General features: G+C 39.9%; 14 protein-coding genes across 14 annotated transcripts; 7 read left to right on the top strand and 7 right to left on the bottom strand.

Moving 5' to 3' along the window:
• Nucleotides 1-72: 72 nt before the first annotated feature.
• Nucleotides 73-1,917, bottom strand: C5L36_0E02270 (uncharacterized protein; the record flags this gene model as incomplete). The annotated part of the gene is made up of 1 exon (XM_029467779.1): nucleotides 73-1,917. One exon carries the CDS (start codon nucleotides 1,915-1,917, stop codon nucleotides 73-75), a length of 1,845 nt encoding a protein of 614 aa, XP_029323639.1.
• Nucleotides 1,918-2,063: 146 nt separating this feature from the next.
• Nucleotides 2,064-4,472, bottom strand: C5L36_0E02260 (uncharacterized protein; the record flags this gene model as incomplete). The annotated part of the gene is made up of 1 exon (XM_029467778.1): nucleotides 2,064-4,472. The coding sequence occupies one exon, from the start codon at nucleotides 4,470-4,472 to the stop codon at nucleotides 2,064-2,066; it is 2,409 nt and encodes an 802-aa protein (XP_029323638.1).
• Nucleotides 4,473-5,497: 1,025 nt separating this feature from the next.
• Nucleotides 5,498-7,186, bottom strand: C5L36_0E02250 (uncharacterized protein; the record flags this gene model as incomplete). The annotated part of the gene is made up of 1 exon (XM_029467777.1): nucleotides 5,498-7,186. The coding sequence occupies one exon, from the start codon at nucleotides 7,184-7,186 to the stop codon at nucleotides 5,498-5,500; it is 1,689 nt and encodes a 562-aa protein (XP_029323637.1).
• A 713-nt stretch (nucleotides 7,187-7,899) lies between these two features.
• C5L36_0E02240 (uncharacterized protein) lies at nucleotides 7,900-8,457 on the bottom strand (the record flags this gene model as incomplete). Its single annotated transcript, XM_029467776.1, has 1 exon — nucleotides 7,900-8,457. One exon carries the CDS (start codon nucleotides 8,455-8,457, stop codon nucleotides 7,900-7,902), a length of 558 nt encoding a protein of 185 aa, XP_029323636.1.
• A 357-nt stretch (nucleotides 8,458-8,814) lies between these two features.
• Nucleotides 8,815-9,702, bottom strand: C5L36_0E02230 (uncharacterized protein; the record flags this gene model as incomplete). The annotated part of the gene is made up of 1 exon (XM_029467775.1): nucleotides 8,815-9,702. One exon carries the CDS (start codon nucleotides 9,700-9,702, stop codon nucleotides 8,815-8,817), a length of 888 nt encoding a protein of 295 aa, XP_029323635.1.
• A 580-nt stretch (nucleotides 9,703-10,282) lies between these two features.
• Nucleotides 10,283-11,623, top strand: C5L36_0E02220 (uncharacterized protein; the record flags this gene model as incomplete). Its single annotated transcript, XM_029467774.1, has 1 exon — nucleotides 10,283-11,623. The coding sequence occupies one exon, from the start codon at nucleotides 10,283-10,285 to the stop codon at nucleotides 11,621-11,623; it is 1,341 nt and encodes a 446-aa protein (XP_029323634.1).
• A 312-nt stretch (nucleotides 11,624-11,935) lies between these two features.
• On the top strand, nucleotides 11,936-13,972 carry C5L36_0E02210 (uncharacterized protein; the record flags this gene model as incomplete). The annotated part of the gene is made up of 1 exon (XM_029467773.1): nucleotides 11,936-13,972. The coding sequence occupies one exon, from the start codon at nucleotides 11,936-11,938 to the stop codon at nucleotides 13,970-13,972; it is 2,037 nt and encodes a 678-aa protein (XP_029323633.1).
• A 338-nt stretch (nucleotides 13,973-14,310) lies between these two features.
• On the top strand, nucleotides 14,311-14,955 carry C5L36_0E02190 (uncharacterized protein; the record flags this gene model as incomplete). Its single annotated transcript, XM_029467772.1, has 1 exon — nucleotides 14,311-14,955. The coding sequence occupies one exon, from the start codon at nucleotides 14,311-14,313 to the stop codon at nucleotides 14,953-14,955; it is 645 nt and encodes a 214-aa protein (XP_029323632.1).
• Nucleotides 14,956-15,267: 312 nt separating this feature from the next.
• On the bottom strand, nucleotides 15,268-16,980 carry C5L36_0E02180 (uncharacterized protein; the record flags this gene model as incomplete). The annotated part of the gene is made up of 1 exon (XM_029467771.1): nucleotides 15,268-16,980. One exon carries the CDS (start codon nucleotides 16,978-16,980, stop codon nucleotides 15,268-15,270), a length of 1,713 nt encoding a protein of 570 aa, XP_029323631.1.
• A 699-nt stretch (nucleotides 16,981-17,679) lies between these two features.
• C5L36_0E02170 (uncharacterized protein) lies at nucleotides 17,680-19,266 on the top strand (the record flags this gene model as incomplete). Its single annotated transcript, XM_029467770.1, has 1 exon — nucleotides 17,680-19,266. One exon carries the CDS (start codon nucleotides 17,680-17,682, stop codon nucleotides 19,264-19,266), a length of 1,587 nt encoding a protein of 528 aa, XP_029323630.1.
• A 127-nt stretch (nucleotides 19,267-19,393) lies between these two features.
• On the bottom strand, nucleotides 19,394-20,299 carry C5L36_0E02160 (uncharacterized protein; the record flags this gene model as incomplete). Its single annotated transcript, XM_029467769.1, has 1 exon — nucleotides 19,394-20,299. The coding sequence occupies one exon, from the start codon at nucleotides 20,297-20,299 to the stop codon at nucleotides 19,394-19,396; it is 906 nt and encodes a 301-aa protein (XP_029323629.1).
• A 475-nt stretch (nucleotides 20,300-20,774) lies between these two features.
• C5L36_0E02140 (uncharacterized protein) lies at nucleotides 20,775-21,350 on the top strand (the record flags this gene model as incomplete). Its single annotated transcript, XM_029467768.1, has 1 exon — nucleotides 20,775-21,350. One exon carries the CDS (start codon nucleotides 20,775-20,777, stop codon nucleotides 21,348-21,350), a length of 576 nt encoding a protein of 191 aa, XP_029323628.1.
• A 1,051-nt stretch (nucleotides 21,351-22,401) lies between these two features.
• Nucleotides 22,402-23,499, top strand: C5L36_0E02130 (uncharacterized protein; the record flags this gene model as incomplete). The annotated part of the gene is made up of 1 exon (XM_029467767.1): nucleotides 22,402-23,499. One exon carries the CDS (start codon nucleotides 22,402-22,404, stop codon nucleotides 23,497-23,499), a length of 1,098 nt encoding a protein of 365 aa, XP_029323627.1.
• Nucleotides 23,500-23,896: 397 nt separating this feature from the next.
• Nucleotides 23,897-24,586, top strand: C5L36_0E02120 (uncharacterized protein; the record flags this gene model as incomplete). Its single annotated transcript, XM_029467766.1, has 1 exon — nucleotides 23,897-24,586. The coding sequence occupies one exon, from the start codon at nucleotides 23,897-23,899 to the stop codon at nucleotides 24,584-24,586; it is 690 nt and encodes a 229-aa protein (XP_029323626.1).
• Nucleotides 24,587-25,526: the final 940 nt, after the last annotated feature.

Here is a 25,526-nt window from a genome sequence, read left to right as displayed (position 1 = left end):
TTCTATAGAATAAACTTAAATTATACTCTTGGGGATGTTTGTAAATAGTGCAAGACACCTGATTCTTTGGAATCAATGATTCCTTGGTTTCTTCTTCATTAAAGCCATTGTATTCTCTACCCATTTTGTTGCACCACCTTCCATTGCAATAATTTCGTAAATTGACTTTGGTACAAATTCGCTTCTTTGATAACCAATCACTGCAGCATTTCTAGTTGATGGGATTCTCAGCATTTCCCTTTCAACTTTCCATCCTGACATCATGGCAAGGTATTCAACATGATCAACTAAACCTTGGTATGTGGAATTACCTTCTTGTGGAGTAGTTCTACCATTAAGTCCTTTAATGACTGGATATCGAGTTTTGTCACCACTTAAGCTATGAGAACAACATGGAATGACAATGAACGGATAACCAAGCAACGGAATCCAACATGAAAGCTCATCCGAATGGTTACCAATGATGAATGTGTTTAGAGGAAACTCTGTGACATTAATCCTTGCGTCACTTAATAATTCAGCACTTGAGTAGCACTCGACCAACTGAACATTCTTACTACCTGCCTTCGTAGGACTTTGGTGAGATGATTGGTCATTTATAGGGACTTTCCATACCTGGCCATTGTCAGATATATATGGGTTTTGGGCAAATTGCATGGGATGCGGCCTTAATAAGACCGAGGGAACAATCACCTGCTCTCTTAACTGTTTTTGAACCTCTTTAGGGAAAGAATCCCAAGATTTACGAGCACGTGCATCAATACCTTCACCCATGTAACCTTCCATTATCAAAATATACACCAAAACACCATTTCCACACCCCAAGTCTCTAAACTGGAAAGATGTTTTGTCTGGATAAATCAAATTCCAAAATTCAATTAAAAATGCTGCAATTGCTATATCTTCAAAGACGTGTTTACGTGGATCAGTCGATTCACACCAATTATCAACTAGAGTTTTAGCATATTTTTGCTTCAACAAGATGTATCTATCCTGAAATATTTGTTTCGGAACAACTTGGTCATGATTGACACGCTTGGAATAACCATTCATGACACCGTTTGAATGTTTCTTTGCTGTCCCTAATAATCTATAAGCAATTCTAATTGGACGTTCCGAAGGTGCCATATCCTTAAATATATTCTTATCTTGCGAGTCAAACGGTAGGTAATAAATGGACAACTTTGAGGTCTTCTCGTTGAATAAAATACCAATAGACTTTGCTGGGGGTAAATAGAACGGAATTTCTTCGGGATCGGAAATATGTGGTGTGTATATAATCAAATAAGAGTTTTCTTTGCGGTTGCGTAAGAGCAAACAAGTTTGGTTAATGATATAATCCTTTGAAGGGTTTCTTGGGATCATCCTTCTAACGAACTCATTTATTGGCTTGAAATCCGAGTTGATTGGTACGTACTTGATTTCAGTATCATCAATATGCCTGGTTAAAACGTTGTCAAGTGGTTCATTCAATAATGGCTCATCATTGATATTTGCGGCAACAAATGTTTCAGTTTGTTCATCGTCGTCATTGAATACATTTCTCCTTAAAATATCAGATCGTAAAATAACAGTTGAATTGATGTTAGGGCTTTTTATAAGATTCGACATTGCCGTGACAAAATGTTCAGATTTAAACTCTACTTTATTCTCAAATATACCACACCACGATCCACCCAATGGAGATGGCTCTCCCCTAATATTGGGGATTTCATCTGGTTTCAATGTTAAGTCCGTATTCTGACGTGGTCCGCTTTTCCATGCGTCATGCTTTTGCAATTGTGATTTGATCACCGTTTGTTGTTTCAATGCATTACCCGTTTCTTCAGCCATTCTGGTGTAACTGTGGAATCGTCGACTCAAAAGTGTGATGCTTTTGTTCATGACATCGAAGGGGTGAAAAACCTTAAAAGGCATGTGTCATAGTTTAAAAAAGTGAAGAACTGAAAAAAAAAAAAAAAAAATTGCTCGAACCAATTGTGTCATTAAACGCTTAAAGTTTCTCTTAAAATATTTCACAACACGGAAGTTTACTTATTATAAATCACTACACAATTTGCACCCTATTTCCATGACTGCCCAAATTGGGAGTACATGTTAGGATCATACACAGACGGAGTGGAGTAAGGCAAGCTTGAATGTGTGTTCCCAGTGTACGCTGGCTTGGAAGGTAGCGGAGGAATGTTGGGTGTTTGCTCACTGCTTGTGGAGTAGGCAGGAGGTTGTTGTTGTTGGGGATAGTTCACAGTGTAACCACCGAAGCCGCCTAAATTACCAGTAGGGTCACTGCCAATGCTGCTTCTGCTATCACTAATGTATGAATCTCTTTGGTTGACAATGGATTGTATTCTGTTTAAGATCTCGCTAGTCCTATGTTGTAACTTGGTGTAGAAATTAACAGCTTCACCCACACCTTTGGTACAGAGTTTGAAAGCTTCATATGCGTCAATCAATCTGTTGATTTTAGATTTAACAGTACCTCTTTCTCTTTTCTTTTCCTCCAATTTCTTTTTAACAATTCCCAAATCAAGTAATGAACCAAGTGATTCCTTAAGATCAAAAATCTTATTAGGTTGTGCATCAATCAAATCGTTAATTCGAGATCTATATGCGTCGTATTTCGATAACTGTTCTAAGAAAACTTGTTCGAGCTCTTCATCAGATGCATCACGGTAATTGATCAAAACGGAAGAGATATCTTCAGCATGCATAGCTTCAGTGAGGTCTTGCAATGTTGAATTTCTTTCGTTGACAAGTAGCTCCAAGGACTTTTTGTTAGCGTAAATATTCTCAATTAACTCATTGGCAGTATTAATGTCATAATTATCAGACGAATCGTCCAGGTCTAATAGAGATATCTGTTTGTTGAGATCATCAGTATTGGAAGAGCTCAACCATTCGTGAAGTTTTGAAACACCTTTCCTCAAAACTGAAATCTCAACTTCATACTTGGACCACAAATCTGACAATTTGGAATCACTTAGATCAGCTTCAACCATAATTCTGCGAGTAGATGATACCTCATCCCTCAACTTGGTAAGCTCGTTGTTTATAGGCAAAGACTTAATCAACATGTTTTTATCGTCCTTCATTAACAATTCATCGATCTTCTCCAAACTTTCCTTGATCTCTTCCCTCTTTGAATTAACCTCTGTCATGTCAAATTGGTCCGAAGACATAGACGAGGTTTCCATTTCATGAGCCATTGCCAAAACCCTTGGATAACCTGCTTCCTTTTCTCGTTCCTCCTCTTCCACGGTACTGTTTCTAGACCTTAACAGATTCTGAATTTCAATGATACTACTTGGTATTTTAGAAAACTCAAACACTGAAACAACCTCTTCATTAGCAACGTTAATTTCTTCTTTTAATTTTCTTAATATTTGAGCTTGTTTTTCTGAGTAGATTGACATGCTTTGATGGGCTTCCATAGGGACAATTTTATCAAATAGATCTCTACAACCGCCATTTTCCATCAACTGTTTCTCAAAGTCGATTGATTTAGCACCTTCCAATTTTTTGATTGCCGGAACATTAATTTTGTCAGGTACAGCATGATGATAAATCAAATCATTATCTTTTTCCCACTCCTTCAGCTTAGAGGTAATTTCCTTCTTCAACTCTTCGCCGATGTCATTCAATATAGAATCCACCTTGATTTTTCTCAACTCCTTACAAGTATCAAGACCTTGGCTTGCAGAGGTTATGGCATAACCTATTTGAGGGACACTCCCATAATTTTGGGCATCATGGAAATACGCAAACGCCAAAAAATATTCTTTCTTCCACTTGCATTCATTTAAACAATCCAAATCAACGCCTTTATTTAAATACTTGATCACTTTCTCATACCTTTCAGACACACCTTTGGCAAGCTTAGCAACCAAGGAGTGTTTAGTTTCTGCTGTGTGCATATAGTTCCAAAGAAAACATTCCTGTGCCTGGGCTGACATTAGATGAGAGAATAACTTGCTTGCATGAACATCGAGATCGGAGGCTGGTGAATGTAAGAAATGGGAAGCCATGTATTCGAAAATTCCAGAGGCATGGGCAAAGGAGGAAACCGCCAATTTCCAGTCAATATTTGAGGCAGCAACACTACCCTTGTAAGAGTGTAGACATGCTAAATTGTACATTATTGATGCTTTTTCAAACGATACCGATTTTTGTGAGATTTCCTCCTCTTTCAAGGTATCTAGCCATTTAAACTCGATTGTAACCAACTCCAATGGCAACCGAAGTCTAAGAGAATCAATCTGTGTAATGTAATCAATGTATTGGGGGATGATTATATCAGCGTCCTTGAAAGACGCATGCTGGATGTTTGTGCGTAGTTCATCGAGTCTAGAGAAAGCTGGCTGCAAATCAGATGTGAACGAGCGGCCAAATGTAGAACTAAGGAAACTCGAAAGCGGCGTTGACCATACCACTTGGTCGGTGGTTTTCAGGGGAAAATGGACAAAGGTTGTCATTAGTCAATCGAGTGATGTGTTTATGGAGGCAGGTTTGGAAAGGGAAGAAGTGATGGTCGTTCCTGGAGTACATGGGTGGTCACTAACAAATTATTTGAAGCGGGAGGCTCGCCACTTTGAAACAAAGTGGAAGTTGTTGCTCTTATCACGTCTTTGATTTTTTTACCATCTTGCAAATTGGTCTTCACCTTTTCTGTCTGCCGGGGTTATCAATTCATTCGGAAAAGATCAGTAGACTGTCTCGTTCAGCAGAATAAAATAGGATCTGTCCTTTAATATATTTGTGCATTTGTTGGCACTATCAACTTGCCAGACAAAAGAAATGTTTTTTTAAAATAGCAACTCCTATGAGTATTTTAGATCCAAACGACATATACAAGCTAATCCTCTCTAGTTACATGCTACAGTTATTGGAATGAAAGATTAACTTCCTAAATGTGTTCCGTTTACCTTTTTTTTCTATAAACGTTTGACATCATCGGAATATAGCTAAAGAAAACAGTTTTATGGGAAAGTGTCTACCTTATCGACTTCTTTATAGGTGGCATGAGATTCAGTATTGTTTAACTTACACTTTCCCAGAAACTTGAAAAACACTTTTCTTAGCAATAGCCTACGTTCCGTGTAAAGATTTGATCCCCTAGGTTTTCTTGAGCACAGATTGTGTTTAGTGATCTCTGAACTACAAAAAAAAATGCACATTTCTCATTATTTGTTCCATGGCAGTTAGCTGGTGGCTACAGAAAACATCTTAACAGGAAAAATGAACAATTTAAACCAAATGATGCTGACACGGATTGAATTTTCAATACATTTACCAAGTGAAAATGTGAAAATGTGATAGAAAAACTTCCTCTTCCAACATGGGGTGGTAGCAACCAACATGTTTTAGTGATTTTCTTCCTCCCACGAGTTTCTATGAAAACGGAATGTTTACATGCATTAGAAAGGCAACATAAAAAATGTTATAAAGAGTATGAGAAAGAAAAAACAAGTAAAGTGATACTGATTGATGGGTATAAAAATTAAAGTAATGCTGCAAGAACAGCAAAGACTCCAGCCATTACACCTACTTCATTCCTTGCGGCATAGTTGTGGGTACTTGAAGGAATGGAGGACACAGTTCTGGCATCAGTAGAGATTGAGGATTCGTCACTTGCCTTGTTATCCTTTGTGGTTGATACAGGTATAGTTTGTGCAGTTGAAAGAGATTGGGAGGAAGGAATCGAGCTAGTGACGATTGTCGATTGGACCACTAATGTTGTTACCGATTTTCCATATTCAAGGGACGAAACAGGTTGATTTGCGTTAGGTATACCTGTTGAAACGACTTGTATGTCTTCATTACTGGCTGAATGATTAGCGACTGCCAAACCAATCTCCATATTTTCATAATCGGCAATCATATAGACATTTCTTAAAAAGTTGTCACCCAACGTGAATGTGGTACTCTGAGAATCTTGTAATCCAAGCATACAATATTGAGAAGTTGAACCAGAAGTGGTTGATAGAGACACCAAAAAGGAGGAAAATGGGATATTAATGTCGAAACCTTGAAAGTTAAAATCCAATGTCATATTATCAACTGCATTACATTTGACAACGTAGTAACCAATCGACTGACTGTATTGAGCATCAACCAAATTGTAGATTGCCTTTAAGAGGTTAGTTGGAACATAAGTCAAAGTAGTACCTGTATCTAATAGAGCTGCAGCTGCACCATTACCCAATGTTGCCTCAGTTTTCGATTTTGAGTCAATTAGAGTGACAGAATTTAGAGTGACATCTAATTGGATTGCAGTATCATAATTTTTCGATTTTAAGGAATTAACAATTGGCAATGCAACTATATTACCGGTATATTTGGAATGATCGATTGCACCAAACAAGATATTTGCATTTTTCGAATCGGCTTCATCCAAATAGACCGAATAACAAGTATGTTTAATAATTCCTAAACTTTTCAATCTAAGAGGTAAATTTTCATAAGTGTATCTATCACTTGAAGAAAAGAGGGAACTTAAAGAGGATGAACCCGAATAAGTAGTTTCAAGTCCTGCCAATCCGATACCTAAGATACCCATTGCATTATCGGCATCATCACAAACAGCCAATGATAGATCTGTGACATTGACGCCATTAATGACAACATCATCTCTTCCCCAAGTTCCTTTAGCAAAAGTAGAATCTGCATATGTGATTGCAAAAGAAGTATCATTTGATTGGAAAGTTTCTGAATCTGTAGGATCAAAAGTACCATATTGAGAACAATCAATCAGATTAGAAGATTGAGAAGTTGCCTTCCCAATGAAATTATCATGATTTTGTAAATCAGTGGTATTCAAGCTCCAATCGATTATATCTGCACGGGCCTTACTTAATGGGCCCGTTGTACCACTTTCACAATAGGTATTGTTGGATTGGACGACCCAAAGGTCCGATGAGCCGGTGTCCACCAAGACACCGACCTTCTGAGAAGGTGTACCGATTTCAATGTCTGTTAAATAGAAGGTATTTTCATTGGATAGGTCCACTTCGAGATAGCCATTGTTGTCTCTCTTCTGCAAGGCATCGTTCAAGTTTCTACCATAGATTTTCCTAGCAGACAACTTGAAATAGCCTGGATTGGTATCGCTATTGTCTCCATCTGGAAGAGGGAATGCCCATGATGATGTTAGAGTGCAAAATATAGTCACTAATGCGGCAGTATTCATTGTGCTGGGAATGAAAAGAAGGTTTTGGGGAAAAAGTTTAGGAAACTACAAGAGAAAGAGAGTAAGGGAAACACAAAAGAAAGAGGCAAGAGTCTATTGACAAGAGAAAAGAAGGGCTTAAACACAACCTATACTTATGGATAAGGAGTGACAATGTGAAAAAGTACAAACTCATACAAGAGCAACATGAAAATGACAATAGCGAGTTAAGAAAAAAAAGGCTGCGCCTCCTCGCCGAGGGGGGGGGGCGTCTCATTGCTGAGAATGTCAATAGCGACATAAATTTAGAAACGCCTTGTTGCGGCGACAAATGTGAACTCTTAATAAAGTTTCATAAATCTTGAGGGAAATTTTTAGCAGAAATTCGGCACGCGTTACCGGTTTTCCGCCCTTTTCGCGCTTTGACCCAAAAGAGGAAGGGAATTCATAAAGCGACGCGTCGCGACGCGTTGCTGTAAGAAAACAAGAGCACTTTCCATACGCGCTGTATCACGTGACTGTTTGGGGGTGTGAATGGAGGCGCCTATTAGTAAGGGTACTTAGTAGCATGTAGAAAGGGTTACACACATGAGGGGGATATAGTATACGAGATATACTAGTAATGTCAACTATATTAGTAATATCAACTATACCAACAGTTTCAACTATAGATGTATTTTACATGAACATGGGAAACATAGAAATGGCAAATGGAAATGGTTAATGCAACATTATTACACTTCTTCAAAGACATTCTGCGACTCTCTTAGCAGCTGTGCTATAATGGCCACGCTCTCCGTGGAGAAGTCCTTCGCCGTTGTTCTCAATGTGTCGATGTCGTCCCCGTATTCTGCCAACATAGCTGTGAGCCATTCGTCAGAGTCGACAGCAGTACCCCGATGTGGCGTCCCTCTCGAAGAGTCGTTATCCAATTTCGCCAGCTGCGCCACGCGCAGGCGCGTCACGTGCACGTCCCGCGGCGTGCTTAAATTTTCTGCGGCAGGTGTGGCGCGGGTGCTGGAAGGAACATGTAACTGTAGGGAATCAATGTTGGTCTCTGTGGAGGCTTGACTTAGTGGAGCATTGTAGCTGTGTTCACCAGAGAGGTTTGAGTTTGAATTCGGATGGTTGTTTGGACGTGAGTTTGAGTTTAAGTTTGACTTTGATTCCGATTCTGACTCCGAAGAAGAGGAGGAGGAAGAGGAGGAAGAGGAGGAATCAGATGAAGACACTTGCGTTCTTCTCTTTTTCCTGGTTCTTCTGTTGTTCTTGGGCACTGTTAATGGAGACATTTATGTGTTTGTTCAACTCAGCGGTAGATGTTGATAGGACGACCTTAGAAGGAGGTCCAATGAAAGAGCAGTGAGTTGTGCTAGACTGAGGGATCTCTCCTTGTACAAGATGAAGAAACTCAACAAGAGCTAAACTGAAAAATTACCTAGATAAAGATCAAATGAAAATTTAAAGTGCAAAATTTAAAAGAATTAAATAAAAAAAAACAAAAAAAAAACAAAAAAAAAAGAATCCATTTGTAAAATGCATTTACAAAACGCATTTACAAAACGCATTTACAAAATGTACCAAAATTCCCTCGCCTTGCTTGTCACTCTCGATATGTAAAGAAATACAGTCAATATCAACCAAATAGTCTAGGGAAGAATACAAACAGGACGAGCCTCTGAGTATGCGCCCCTACTAGGACAATAGGGACATTTGATTTCTCCTGAATATGCTCCCTCAACTAGTCGTTTTAGAGCTTGTTCTCCAATGAAATGTCCACATACTAAAACATACGGTCGTTCCCCCACTGTAGACGTTGTCTCTACCCGTTGAACAGGACATACCAGCAATGGGTGCTCCACAACCGGCAGCTCGTCACTGGGCACCGCATATAGAAGGGCCAGGCCGTCACCCTTGGGGTGTCGTCCATTTCTCCCATGGGCAACAAGGGCGCCAAGGGCAATTTCACCCGCTAGAAGTGCCCTCCCTAGAGGTGGATGAGTTTTAAGACCATGCGACACAAGGTAAAAGCCACGATGACCCCCACTTAGTAGACGGGCATGTCCTTCACCATATGTTTGTGTTGCCACTTGTTGGCGTTGCTGTAGCTGTGCAAACCAGTTGGCTACATGATAACATTCGGGCGCTAGGGCAAGAGCGGCTCTATCTTCTCCAATGTACAACATCTCCATAGCTATTGCACGGACCATACGCTTGGTGTCCCCGGACAACAAGGCCTTGTCTGCTGTACTCGAACTACATACAAGGTCGAGATCAACCCCCGGTTTCTCAAGACGCCCCTGGACGTGCTTGAACATCCTCATGGCCTTCTTCTCTGACTCTGTGGTGTCCACAACATAACTGTCAATGATTTCATCCATTTCTTTAACTGTAACTTCTTCTCCAAAGCTGAGCCGCCTATGTATTCCTTCGAGCCGCCTCACAAGCATCTCCGAATTGTCTAGAAACGCATCTGCAACATGGGCCTCGGCTAACTCGTCGATGCTTCTCCTTAAAGCGTCAACTTGTCGGTACATTGTATCTGGTATATAGCCGGTATGTATTTGGTCTTGAGATCTTTATAGACAACCCTCTATCTTTAACGCTCAATCTTTAACCCTCAATCTATCTTCCACTAAGGAGGAACTCTCTACTTACTACTCGCACTTAGTTGCACAACTCTGGGCTTATCAGGAATTGCACCTCAAGCACAGACAAAATGCCCACGCCTTTTATTCTCGCGGCGGTTTCCTCTTTGGGACAGAAATGGACCCCCCCTATAACGTTGTGTCAAATATATGTAAAAAAAAAATACAGATAAAGAAAAGAAGAAGGTAAAGGTGAAAAAGGGTGTAAATTGTTGGCCAGAGTGTCTGTTTCTTTGCTTGTTTGTTTGTTGTTCACATTTCTGGAAAGTCCCATATACGTTTCATCCCTTCTTTTGGTTTGCTTTGTAACAGTTTAAATCGAACGGCATTCCTTTCTCCCCCCCCCCCCATCTCTCTTTCTGCTGTCGTGGCATATTTTGTAAATGTAACCAACTCTTGTTGCTTTGGTTTGGTTGGTTCTCCATACTGTCTCTATTTTTTTGGCCATTTATAACCCTCTTACATTGACATGGCCTCTCTAACTCCTCTATTTATTGCCCTGCAGTTGATAAAGTTGGTTTACGCATCCAGTAACTACTTTATGCTACCGTTGCACCAAATCAGTGGTGCTTATTTTGCTAAGTTGGATATAGGCACTCCTCCAACAGAGTTCCGTGTGGCAGTGGACACCGGCTCTTCGGATCTGTGGATACATTCACAAAACGATCCAGCTTGCTCTCTCAATATCGCCGGCTTTTCAAACTGCACATTTGGCGTCTTCAACAGCTCCAACTCGTCCACTTATACAAACCTGAACCAGAGTTTTACAGCCTTATACCAAGACACAACCTTTGCCAATGGTGTATATTCCACAGATGACATTGGGGCTAATGGCCTCCCTCTTGGCACTTTCCAGTTTGCACTAGTTAATGACTCTTCGACCCCAATGGGCATCCTGGGAGTGTCCCTGCCCCAATTAGAAGCTTCAGCTTTAAACAAAGGCAGACACCAATATAATAATTTCCCCCTCCAACTCTATGAAAACGGTATCATTAGTTACCCAGCTTACTCGGTCTACCTTAATGGTAACAAGGGCTCAAATGTTTTATTTGGCGGAATTGACCATCACAAATATAAAGGCCAGTTGGTGAAGATGCCGCTCATCAAAGGTATACAACCGGAAATCAAAACCCTCTCTGTGGAACTGAACTCATTATCAATCACCGTCGGCGATTCCTTGTCGATTTCCCCCAACTCGTCCACGTTTCTTTTCCAAGGCTCCATCCCTGCAATCATCGACACTGGTACAACTATTGCAACACTCCCCCTTTCGCTTTATAAACAACTCGCTCTGGCTTTGGGTCTACAATATGATGCCGTCTATGATGGGTACATTGGTTCATGCTCCTCATTGGAGGAGAAGAATATCCACTTTAGTTTTTCCGGGGTCCTATTGTCTGCACCGGCCCTGAATTTTGTTGCGAATCTTACTGAGAACACTTGCATCTATGTAGCATCACCATCAATAGTCCCACAGCTGGTTCTTGGCCAGGCTTTCCTGGAAAACGTGTACCTCGTGGTCGATTTACAAGCAAAATCATTGGCAATGGCACAATCCAACTTGCACTCGGACATCTCAGATATCCAGGTGCTAGAAAATGGAATATTGTCAATCCCCATAGTTTCAGACTTAGTCTCTATTAGAAACACTTCCTCTATTCCAACTCCGCAACATACAAGCACCTCGACTACCAAACCCTCAACTCACCTACAAACTCTTGTTCACAAACACAGCGTAGCCAATGGCGCTCCAAATATCTTCTCCATCGGTAGCCATTGGTGGTTAGTAGCATACATTGCTTTGTATTAAAGGGAAGGTCATACTAAGCAATGTGTAAAATCATTTGCACGTCATCAGTTTACAGTTTGGCAATCCACGTTATCTATGCTTCTATGCCGGTGTATATCTTTTACATAGACTCTTACCATTTCAGGAAAGTGTCCGAATCGGGTAAATATCAACACCCGCATGGAATAAAATTTCCATGGACGATCCTCAGATGCTGCCTTTTTCTTTTGGTCCCTCCATCCACCGCTTAAAAATATCATTTTATGGTACCTGAAACGTCTGTGAAAATCCGAGATTATACAAGAGCAGTCTAGTTTCACAATCTCATAGAATATGCTTCCCCTATATATTCTATGGACGGTATTAGCTGCCACTGTCACGGCTACGCCTGTTCAATCAACTGGCTATTGGGCTCTAAATACGAGGAAAGTGAGAAATTCAGTGCACCATAAAGGTTTGGCCAAAAGAGATGCATCACTATCACTGTCTCTAGTCGACGAGGACACGTTCTATATGGCAGATATCGAAATAGGTTCAGGTAACTCAAAGGTCGGTGTGTTAGTAGACACTGGGTCCTCAGATTTATGGGTGGTTGCATCCAATAACACATATTGTAAACCAAATACTGCAGGTTCTCTTTCAAAAGGTCGCCAATTGCTCCATATCAAAGACCAATTTGTTCATAAGATACAGCACAAGTCGACAAATCAGATCGACTGTTCAGAGTATGGAACTTTCGACCCCTCAAAATCAAGTTCCTTTACCTCGAATTTCACTGATTTTAGTATCACTTATGATGATGATACTTTTGCACGGGGGACCTGGGGCCAAGACACTGTCAACATTGGGTCAATTGAAATCAGGAATATGAACTTAGCTGTCTGTGATGACACTGATAACGAGCAGGGCGTTTTGGGGATTGGTCTTGCCGGTCTTGAGGTTACAGCGGCGGGAAGCTCATCAAACTATGAATACGAGAATCTTCCCCTGAAGTTAGTCAACGATGGCATTATTAACAGAGCTGCATATTCAGTTTATCTTGACGACTCTTCAAACTCAGAGATACTGTTCGGTGCTATAGACCATTCGAAGTACCAAGGTGATTTGGTCAAACTACCGATAGTTAACGCGTTATACCAAAGTGGTGTTGGCAAGCCTGTCCAACTAGCTGTCACACTCAATGAGTTATCTTACATGAAAAACGAGGAGAAGGCCTCCATTGGAAGTGGAGCAGCAGCTGCACTGTTAGATACTGGTACAACTCTATCATATTTTCCTGATAGTGTTGTCAATTCGTTGGTTCAGTTGTTTGGAATGAAATACTCAACATCGTTGTCCTACTACATCACGGAGTGTTCAATCGGTAATGATGCAAGTTTAAATTTCAATTTTCAAGGGTTGCAGTTGGATGTTCCTTTGTCGTCATTCCTTATTAATTTATATACCCAAGACAACCAAGTTTCTGATAAATGTGCATTTGGTATTTTATCTTCAAGTAATGAAAATTACATGACCTTAGGCCAATCTTTTTTAAGTCATGTCTACATGGTTGCTGATTTACAAGGTCTTGAAATCGCATTGGCGAAGGGGAACAACGGCAACAGTAAAAACTTGGATCTTATTATCAACGAAATTCCAAGTGCCAAGCAACCAGCAAATCAAAGCACATACGGTTCAAAGTTTAGCACCTTCAATGTTATTGCAACCCCTTCAATCTCAACGGTTTCATCTAGTTCCACTTTGTCGTCTGATTCGGCTACATCATCTTCGAGCCTTTCCTCTACTGCTAGTTATACTGTCAGCTCTTCCTCTACCACCAGTCTATCATCGACAACTAGTTCTTCCTCTAATACCAGTTTATCATCGACAACTAGTTCTTCCTCTAATACCAGTTTATCATCGACAACTAGTTCTTCCTCTACTGCGAGCTCTTCCTCTACTGCGAGCTCTTCCTCTACTACCAGCTCTTCCTCTACTATCAGCTCTTCCTCTACTACCAGCTCCACAATTGCCAAAACCTCTTCTGCCACTTCCTCTACAGCAGACACCAGCTATTCTGCATCGACAACTTCCAGTGAATCCAATCCTTCTTCCAGTTTCCCAGCTACATCTGTTCACAGAACATCCGTTCATTCGACAAATAGAACGTCTTCACAAACAGTCAACCATTCAAGCCCGTCTCAAACGTCCTTGTCCACCTCTTATTCATCCACCTTATCTGCCCCACCTTCTTCGTCTGCTACTGAAAGCTCTACCGGTTCCCCAAGCCCTTCTGTGTCCAGCATCTCCTCGACTTCGCATAACGGTGGCTCCAAACTGACTGCGCATTCTCTTGGTGGCTTGGCTTTACTTATCTGTGCATTAATGTAAACAAGACTGTCGTCTTCCATCTGTCTTATTTCTTCATCTTCGTATAACCATTCTCTAGTGTAATATTAAAAGGATCGTCTTAGTCTCTTGGCAAAGCTCACGGTCATAACATTAACCTCGGCGTTATGGCAGGTGAAGTAAAATATCGTGAAACCGATTGCCCTTTTCTCCATTCCATTTTCGTTCTGGGGACGTGCATCAATTTCTTTCTTCGCAGTGAGTGGGTTCGCTGAGCATTTAAAAGTCGGACTACAAACTCCAACCCTGGTTCTTCCTGCGATAAATGTCCCCGTCCCATCTACAAAGCAATTCCAAAATTAAATCAATTCTACATTGTCATGGGTAAGTGTCTAACTATTGTCAAGCTAATTGGTATCGGCTCTTTGGGTTTATCCAGTGCAGCATTTCTTGTCTCCAATTACAAATTGGTTCCAGATGTCTTGAAGGTATCATCCTCTTCCGTGGAGACTCTAAAGAACAAAGCATCAAAGCTTATTACGGTTTTACGTTTGCAGTTTTGGTCTCTTGGCTCTCTGTCAACCTTTTTATTCTACCAAGCTTTTTCTCACTCTCCTAGTTATGGTAAACACCCATACTTGATTTACTCTGCATTGGCTTTCCCAATTGCATTAGCTTATAACTACTACTTCACATTTAGTGACGAGCAGAAATTGATTGCCGATGCAGAGGAGAAGATCATCTATAAAACTGAGACCAAATTAGTCAAGGAGGCTGTGCAGCAAGAGGAGGAGAACTCCCCATTAGACAATTCTGTTTATAACGATCTGGGTTCTAAATCTCCAAAATTTGAAGAAAAGGAAGTTTCGGTGCAGGTTCCACATGTCTCCAAGGTTGAATTAAGTGAAACCACATATAAGGACATCTTGAAATCTCTTTCAAACTCTTACAATGTCACCAGTGCTATTCTCGGTGCAGGGTTTCTTCTTGCCTCAGTTGGTTACTTTGGCGATAATTTGAAATAAATTTCACAAATACACAATTTATTCTTTATATGATTCTGTATCCTTGGTATTTTTTATTTGAGTAAAACAACGATTCATATTTTATTTTTGTTAATATCCAAAGTTTGTAGAAACAGGTGTGTTAGAAATGTAGCAAGATAATATTAGACGGTAACTTAAAATTAAAATTAAAATTAAAATAAATTAGAAATGGAGATGGAAATTGAAGTGGAAATAGAAATAGAAATAAAAATAGAAAACAAAAAGAATTAGTATGACCAAATGAGTGAAGCCATTCACTAAGAGTAAAACAAAACTAAGATTTACACAGGTTTAGTACATTTCAACAAGACAATCATCTGCTGTTGTGGCTAAGACCTCCTGAATAGTCCATCTTGGCCTGATTCCCTTCTTATAATCACCAGGATGTTTTTCTCCACCTGCAATACCAGATGAAAATTTCAAGTTCAATTTATCCCCAATGTCTGCACATGCTGCAAGAATGTCATCAATATCTTCCTTTGTTAGAGCGGCAGACATACAAAACCTAATTCTTGAAGAGATCACATCGGTCGCCGGATAACCGACAATAACCACAGCAATACCTCTATCCAACATCATTCTACTAAATGCAGGCATCTTGGCAGGATTATATAGCAATAATGGAACAACAGGAGAGTCATCAGCACCATAGACAATAAAACCCAGTCTTTTCAATCCCAATCTTAGATACCTGGAATTAAAGGTGATTCTTTGCAACCTTAACTGGCCTTCGTTGCCATTAAGTTCACCTGCTATAATCCTCAAAGATGTCGATATCTGCTGTAGCACAGCTGGTGGGATTGTTTCACTATAAGTTTGAGCCGTTATATCCAACCTTAGTCTATCAATTATCTTTTTATCACCGGAGACATAACCACCTGCTGCACCAAAAGATTTTGTTAATGTGCCCATCAATAAGTCAATCTTATTTGGATCAATCCCGTAGTACTCACAAATACCTCTTCCCCTTTTACCAACTGCACCGATGGAATGAGCTTCATCGACAAACAAGTAAAACTTATACTTGTCCCTTAATCTAACCAATTCCGGTAAGTTACAGTAGGTGCCTTCCATAGAATATAAACCTTCCACACAAACCAAAATTTTCTTCCAAGGCCTATGAGATTTTGATTGACCTTGGGAGATGGATTCTTTTAAGATTTTTTCTAATGCCTCCATGTCGTTGTGCGGACAAACTTTGACGGCGGCACCCGATAATCTGACACCAAATCTAATAGACGCGTGATTAAGTGTATCGGATATGACCAAGCATTTGGAGTTAACCAATGAAGTGAATAGATGTGCATTCGTACCCCATCCCATACTGAAAATAACGGAATCTTCTTTACCTAAGAACTGAGCCAAAATTTGCTCTGTTTTTGTGTGCAAATCGGTATTACCAATGATATTTCTTGGACCACAGGATGAGACACCATACTTCTTGACCGCTTCGATCGAGTCATCAGTACAAATACCAACAGATTGTGCAAATCCTAAATAGTTGTAAGATGAAAGGTTTAAACAAGGCTTGGAAGTACCGTCATAATAAAAGGTATCATTATAGTCTGGTGTTACACGGTTGAAACAATGAACATATCTACCTGGAACACCGTGAATAGGTCTGGCAAAACAGTCGTCTAATCTCTTTTTCAATCTTCTTGGATAAAAGGATTCAAAGGAGGAGTACCAAGGTGGGTATCCATTCTTACCAATCAGAGCTTTGTAGTATTTGGGAGTAAACTTCATACCGAAAAAATCTTTGATATGACCAACAATGATAAGAAAAAGATAACTCAAGTAGGTTGTGATGACAACGTAATATGGAGGTTCATCCAAGATTTGACCTTTTAAACCTCGATTTGGATCATATTGTGAACTTACAAGGTATTTCTCATTGGTTAAAGCTCCAAATTCCATCTCTGCCTTTTCGGCTATTGTCAAATGACTAACTGGAGGGTCTGGAACCCTTGTGGATAGTTCAGATATATCATACACCTCCGGCATTTTGTGTTTACTTTGATCTCTTACTTTTTTTGTATTGTTTTGTATTGCTTTGTTTGGTTCAGTTTGTTTTGTTTTTTTTTCTTTCAATTTTTAGATTGACAATTCGATTACTTGTCCTTTATAATTGACTTATTGGTCTATAATGCTTTCAGAGTTGTGGTATAATATCTAATTTACTAGACAAGTCCTACTTTTTGGGAGGAAAATGCAAATGCGATATATATGAAATGTCCCGACTTTGGACAACTAGCTATTTAAATAAAATAAAGACGGGATGGATATTGGAATATGTGGAAATTGGAGTACTGATAATAGGGACCCCAACAAAATGAGACTCAGGGTAAAGATATCAAACACCTAGCAGTATAATCAACGAACACCAGTGTATTCACTTAGATCTAACTAAATCACCTCCAGACACAACCGTTAGCTTGGCTGAACTGATCCTCTTGCATAATATGTTAACAGCGAGCAGCCTGCACTATGTCCGCGGGTAAAGATGGTGGAGGCACAAAAACGTATACAGACGTCACAATAGGCACGGTGCACGGGTGGTGGGCAGGATCTGTGCATGAATTTCCGCGTCTGCCACCAGCGACAGTGACTAATAAGGAAACTAACCGGTAACGGAAGACTGTAAGCATTTAAAGAAACAACCAACAAACGGATAGAGTTTCAGAGCCACAGATTATACACTCAATGACCAAGGGGCTACCGCTAGTCAAACTTTTGGAGGCTTGGTTCCTTAGAAACACACCAGTAGCAGCCATTGGGAAACAACCAATGCCAGTTTTCTCTTCTCCGGTATCATTTATACTAAATCCGAAGCAGAGACTTGCCATTGTTGGTGACACCTCCAAGACCGACTTCCTGTCCGTATTAGCAAACAAATATGTGGCCGAGCCTCCCCATTCTAGAAGCTATCCAGCGTCTTTGAAGGATCCGAAATTCAAGACAGAACTACTAAGGTTTGTTAACAACGGATCATGGGGTCATGGTGCCTCAAACTCGTCGGGTGGGTTCACACATTTATCATCAAGATATGAGTTTTTCAAAGACTTGGAGGTTGATGAAATTGTTGAGAATTTCATTGCAGATAGATCGTATAATTCGAATATTGAATACAGCAAGGAGAAGATAAGTAAACTAATCCATAATTTAAACTTAGTTGGGTTACAGGGACAATTCATCACCACTCTAAGTAACGGGCAGTTTCGGCGTGCAAGAATTGCCAAGGAACTATATAGGGAGCCTGCTATCCTATGTATCGACGATCCATTTTTAGGGCTAGATCCTTTTGCCACTAATACAGTTAACGATGTGCTAAAGAAAACATCTTTCGATAAAAACAACAAGACTACTATTGTCCTAGGATTCAGGGTTCAAGACGAAGTTCCGAAGTGGGTTGAACATGTTGTGATTGTAAACCAAACAGGTATTGTTAAACAAGGTACAAGAGATGAGTTGTTATATGATCTGGAGAGGTTGCAAGATGATTTCCATAGAAAACACAACCAGCTAGAAAATAAGTTGAGGGCGAACTTTGGACAGCAACGTAAACCTTCAAATAGAGAGGTACTTCAAGGAAATAAATCTAATTCTCCAATTATTGAGATGAAAAACACCAATATATCATACAAGGGTAAACCAATTATTAAGGACCTCAATTGGACTGTTAGAGAAGGCGAAAAGTGGCATATTAGAGGGCGTAATGGATCGGGTAAAACGACATTGCTCTCTTTGATTACATTAGATCATCCCCAGTCATGGAATAGAACAATAAAAGTTTTTGGAGTTGAACGGGCTCCTGGCAAAGTGAACTATTTTGACACGAACAAATATATTGGATTTACGTCTCCAGAGTTACACGCCATTTATCCGAAGGATCATACTGTCTTTGAGACCATTTCCACGGGATTCGTAGTTGGCTCTTATATCAGGCCACGTGACAACCTAACCGCTGAACAAGTCACCAAAATTAATCACTATTTGACGCTGCTAGACATATCCCAATTGAAAGATGAGATCTTTGGTGATATCCCTGTCAGCAAGCAAAAATTGGTACTTTTGGTAAGAGCGATTATAAATGACCCTAGAATAGTTATCCTAGATGAAGCTCTAAGTGCCATGGTTGATGAAGACGTCATCAAAGGTAAGATACTAATCGATAACTTAGATGCCACATGTTTGGTGATTGGGCATGTTGAGGAAGAAGTTCCAAAGTGCAATAAGTATATCCTCCTTAATGATGCTAAACGGGGGCATTATGAAATTGGTAATGTATGAGAGCCTTTCATGGGCCGAGTTTAATCTCATTTTATTGCTATGTTGTTTAAGTATTTACATGAATAATTATATGAATAAGTATAGAAAAAACAGAGATATTGATACACCCAAAAAGTAATTTCTATAATCATGCGGAAACACCGTCATTAGAAGCAGCATGTGAGTTTAGAGCTTTCCTAATAGCTTGTTTCTCTAATCTTCTCTTCTTCTTGATTTCTTCATTTTCTCTCTTGTTCAATTTAACCATTTGTCTTCCTGGCCAGATTTCAAACTCATCCATGTACCTCTTATCCATATTGAATTCCATATGAACATTTTCATCTGTCAATCCCAATTTTTCAATAGTCCAGAAATACTTTTGCGCGTTATCCCTCTTTAGATATCTAAGGATTCTCTGTCTCTTTTGAGTCAGCATTCTAACCTTTCTAATGTGCAATAAATCTTGTGGATTCTTCTTGATGTGGTCCATCAAATTGTAGATTTCAACCGTCATAACTGCAGCCTGGACTTCGGAGGATCCAGTGTCGCCTTCAAATCTTTGAAATTCACTAACTGCCAATTGTCTCAGCTTCTTTTGCTTTTCCTCATTATCTGCGTTTCTGAGTGTAAGAATCCTAAATAAGATATCCCTCTTCATTTGTTCCTCCTTCTCGGTCGCCTGTAGGATATCTTCGGTACTGTTCAGCTGCTTCAGCTGCTCGAGTCTGTATTGTTTGGCACCGTACAATAACTTATCCACATCATTGAATTCGTATCCGTGGATCAAAACATTTGGCTCTTCGATTTCAGATTTCAATCTTTGTATAAACATATTGTTTGGTTTTCCCAAAACAGGATCAACTTTCTCCTTTTTAGCCTCAACGGAGTTCTTGAAGGCAATATTTTTCTTCTTCTTTTCGGTCTTCCTGAGTTTCTTCTCAGATTTGGATAGCACTCTCTGAACAGTAGCTAGTGATCTGACCTGCACTGAAGAAACAGCTCTAGCTGCTGTCAACGACGTGCCAACAGCACTTCTTATATTACTCGCAAACATCGGTATATGTGAGGGGGGAAGGGAGGCGTAAGTAAGACTAACTGCCACTTAAATCTAGTACTCTAACAACACCTTGTAGTCTCACATTATTAGTTGATTGTCAAATTCATGAAACTTAAAGCTGCCCAAAACGGGAATTCGCCATTTCTCGTTTTCTGTGTGGTGTCAAGGGTACGACGCGTCGATCTCTTTACTGCCCAAAGAGCCAATAGAATTACCAAAGGCTCTTACCCGGCCCAGATAATGGCCACACAATAACTCAAAAGAAGAAGCGACGCAAAAAAAAAAACTGGCTTGCCATTCCCAATCGGGCAAATGAAATTTTTCAAGGCAAATGCGCATTGAGTGTCTCAGGCTTTAAATATGGAATGAGTCCTTGGCGTTGATTCTACACTGTTAGAATATCATGTAATTTGTGTGAGGTTATTCTTTTCTCTTCTTTCCTCTCTGTAGTAATCGTCCATCTCGTCAAACAATGAAGTACGTCCAATCTGCTGAATCCATCAATGTCCCAGAAGGTGTTTCCCTTACCATCAAGTCCAGAGTCGTTAAGGTTGTTGGACCAAGAGGTGAATTAACCAAGTCCTTGAAGCACGTTGATGTTGCTTTTGAAAAAGTCAACAACAAGTTGATCAAGCTTTACGTCCACAATGGTGACAGAAAGCACGTTGCTACTTTAAGAACTGTCAAGTCTTTGATTACCAACTTGATCAAGGGTGTTACTGTTGGTTACAAGTACAAGATGAGATTTGTTTACGCCCACTTCCCAATCAATGTCAACATCATTGAAAAGAACGGTACCAAGTTTGTTGAAATTAGAAACTTCTTGGGTGATAAGAGAGTCAGAGAAGTTCCAATTCCAGAAGGTGTCACTTGTGAATTATCCAAGAACCAAAAGGATGAATTGACCGTCACCGGTAACTCCGTTGAAGATGTCTCTCAATGTTGTGCAGATGTCCAACAAATCTGTAGAGTCAGAAACAAGGATATCAGAAAGTTCTTGGATGGTATCTATGTCTCCGAAAGAGGTCACGTTGTTGAAGAATTATAAGGAATCAATATTTCAAACTGTCAATAGACAAGACATTCAATACTGTTTTAATATTTTAATCTTATAAGAATTAACAATTCTGCTTTTTTTTACTTTTGTTATGGGTTATACTTTTCTTGGTCATTTCCATGTTCATTTATTAATGGTCTGAACATGAAAACATTATTATTATGTTAGAATATTCAGGTTATTGGTTAATAAAAAAGTATCAACTCTTATTTTGTCAACCAATGGCCCAAGCAAATCATTACCAGCTCCGGGACAATAAAGTGAGCTACCTATGATTATGCAAAGTCGATTTTATTTTTGTAGTTGTTATTTTTGAATGTCTGTGCACTTCAAATAACTCATTGGTAAAATTTTCCAAAGTAGTATTTAATTGATTGTATCCAGTATTAGTGCTTGTGGAGATTTTGTCTCGGTCTCTGTCGGCCATTGGGAACAACTAATTTGGAAAACCCTGGCGTTGCCGCTACCCCTTGTAATTATTAGGTACTTGTCTCCCAGTGTTAGCCTAAGGGTTCCACCAAACCCTCCTCAACACAGCAGAACTCTAAAACTGAAGAACTTCCTCTAACAACTCTGCTCTGGTTCTACAACTGAGAACCCGCCAATTCTAACGAGAGAACTACGAGTGTCTGTGAAAGCTGTACATTCATTCTCCCCAAACACGTTTTGCTGTATCCATGTTCAACGAAGACACCGTCAACCTGCCTCAAGTGGACCAACAATGCAATATACAGCATTCTGTTGAGACTTGGAACTGACAGCTGACACATAATTGTACTACCAGGATGTTCGAGACTGTAGTGGCAGGCATCCATTCACCAAAACCGTACTCCACATTTCTAGAATTGGTGTTCCTCATGACAAATCACGCCCATAAAAAAGGGCCGAGCCCCGCCGTTTCCTGACAAAGCACCACCTTCTGGTTGGCGGACCTAGCTGGCTATAAAACAGAACCGTTCCCGCCCTTTGTCTTTAGCAATTTGTATAACGAGTAGCTTCTAGCTTATAAGAGTACAGGACAACATAGACGTCAATAGTTACAATGTCTGCTACTGCATTTAGTCGTTCTACCCTGAATATTGCCAAACACACAGTCAGACCAAGCTACAATCGCAGAGTCCTGCTAGCCTCTGCTGTTGCTGTTGGTACTGTTGCTGCATTGGCATATTCCTATCACAACAACAACAACAACAACAACAATAACCAAGGGGGCAGTATTATCCAAAAGGCTTTGTTTGGTTTTGGTGCATCTGCAGTGACTACCAATGTTCGTGATGCATCTCCAGTAAAACATGATGAAGAGTATTATCAAAAAGTTTACAATGCAATTGCACAAAAACTAATTGATGAAGATGACTTGGATTTTGGCTCTTATGGACCATTGCTTGTTCGTTTAGCATGGCATAATTCTGGTTCTTATGATAAGAATGACAAGTCTGAACATAAAGGTGGTTCGTATGCCGGAACAATGAGATTTGAAAAGGAGCAACGGGATCCTGAAAATGCGGGCTTGAAGAAGGGCATTGACTATCTACAATCAATCAAGGTACAGTTCCCAGATATCTCGCATGGAGACTTGTTTACTTTAGGTGGAGTGGTTGCAATTCAGGAATTGGGGGGCCCAAAGGTTCCATGGAGACCTGGTAGGACGGATTTACCAGTCGATGTTACGCCTCCTTATGAGAGATTACCGGCTGCCTCGCAGGAGACTGGTAAATACATCAGAACGGTATTTGCAGATAGACTAGGGTTCACCGACAAGGAGATGGTTTGTTTGATTGGTGTCGGTCACGCTCTTGGTAAATGTCACCGTGAAAATTCCGGGTACGAAGGTCCTTGGACTTTTTCACCTACAACTGTTTCAAATGAATATTTCAAGTTGCTACTGAATGAAGACTGGCAAATTAAGCAATGGGATGGTAAAAGACAGTATGAAGATAAGAAAACACACTCTTTAATGATGTTACCTGCAGATATGGCTCTAAAGTTTGATGACAAATTCAGGAAATACGTTGAAGAGTATGCAAAGGACGAGGAAAAATGCATGAAGGATTTCTCTGCAGCCTTTAGCAAATTGCTAGAAAGAGGTATCAAATTCAATGTTGAACCAATGGTTTTCAAGAGACTAGATGAACAATAATCAATTCTTGAGTAAGGATCTTTTTCTTTAAATAGTTATTCACATTGGCATATTTAAATACTCTATAACTCTAATATTCTTTATCTCATAGTAAAGTTGACGGATACTTTGAAAAACTAGATATCTCCTCCATATCGCCGAAGGTAGAAATAGTAGAAAAAGAAGATGGCATTCTCCGGGGTATATAGAGGGGCGTGTTCATGGGTTTCTGATTCCCGCACTAAGTTTGGATTTTTTTTAAATTTTTTCCTTCCCTTTCTATTTAACGATTTAATCAAAGCTTATGAATTGGCTCTATTCGATTTTAGTTTATCTTAACCTGACACTTTAACAATATCTGAACAAGCTTTTATTTATTTTTTCTGTTCAACACATAGACAATTTCTAGACACTGACTATGGTGAAATCAATTATTGCGCCATCTTTGTTAGCCGGTGACTTTGCACACCTTGGATGCGACTGTCAACGTATGTTTGATAATGGCTCTGACTGGGTCCATTTAGACGTCATGGATGGACATTTTGTGCCAAACATTACAATGGGGCCACCGGTTATATCATGTTTGAGAAAAGCAGTGCCAAGAAAGGAGGATCAGCCTGGTAAGAACTTCTTTGATTGCCATATGATGGTCTCCAATCCTGAACAGTGGGTACCGGAGATTGCCAAAGCTGGAGGTGATCAATACACCTTCCATTACGAATCCACCAAGGATCCTGTTGGATTGGTCAAGTCCATAAAGGCGCACGGTATGAAGGCGGCATGCGCCGTTAAACCGGGCACTGATGTCTCTGTCTTGTATGAGCTGGCGCCAATGCTAGATATGGCTTTGGTTATGACTGTCGAGCCAGGTTTTGGTGGACAAAGTTTCATGCCAGATATGATGCAGAAGGTTAGGGACCTAAGGGCCAAGTTTCCAGATCTCAACATCCAAGTCGACGGAGGGTTGGGTAAAGGTACTGTTGAAGTTGCAGCCGAGGCAGGGGCCAATGTTATTGTTGCTGGAACATCGGTGTTCAAGGCTGAAGATCCTAGTGCAATGATTTCTTATTTGAGAGAAGAAGTTGAAAAGAATCTGAAGAAAGATTAGAATCTAGAGCTCATTGATCTTTTTATATACATGATATAATGAACATTGATGTGTTACTAGACTGTAGCCGGGGTATTTCTGCTTACACCTGCACATGATGTCAACCTCTTCTAAGGCTAAGGATACCATGGGGGGTGTATGCATTACAGAAGGGTACACTGCTGATTCTAGGAAGCCCCAGGCCACGGGAGAACGTCTATTGGCTAGCTAGTTCACAGAAGTGTTCCTCCGTTACATTGAAATGCCATGCGGCGTTGATATAATTGGGAACGAAACAAGGGAAGAAACCAAGGTAATATATAGGCTGTCTATAAAATAGTTTTACAATTAGCTGAATAATAGAGAACGCAACGTATTTTTGAAAGAGTTAAAGACGCTTTTCCCTTAAGGTAATGTATAATACTCACATCTTGAAATGAAAACTACATTAATTTTGACTCGAAATAAATAATAGGTACCATACAATAAATTCAAGATTTCTAATTTGTAGGACTATTTGTGAGTCAAACTTTTTTCAGTTTCACAAACAACCAACAGTACTTCCTGTATGGTACTGCATACTATAGAGTGTATTTTCAAATGAACTGACTAACTTTGGAAAAGAAACATTAATAGCTCCAACTACAGACTAGCTACCCATACAACAAATATGAATATGGCACAACAGGAAAGGTGTCGCGCCACGACTGCTACGTATGCAGCAGCGTGATTGTTATTGGCGAATTTTTGTTTTCCCTCCCCAGATGATTTTTCTCATACTTTGTTCTCCCTCTTATTTTCCTTTACAAATAAAGAGTTTTTCTATGATTTTTTTTTTGCACTCTGCAGAGTCTCTACGTTTTTGCATCAGAGGAAGATTTGAAAAAAAAAAAAAAAATTTTGATTTAAAAAACCACTACAGTTTTCCCCTTCTGCTAACAACTACACACACAGCCGACTA

Source organism: Pichia kudriavzevii, chromosome 5 (assembly GCF_003054445.1).
Source record: "Pichia kudriavzevii chromosome 5, complete sequence".
Classification (NCBI taxonomy): domain Eukaryota; kingdom Fungi; phylum Ascomycota; class Pichiomycetes; order Pichiales; family Pichiaceae; genus Pichia; species Pichia kudriavzevii.
Note: the sequence above shows the minus strand (reverse complement) of the source record. Positions and strands in the feature narration are given on the sequence as shown.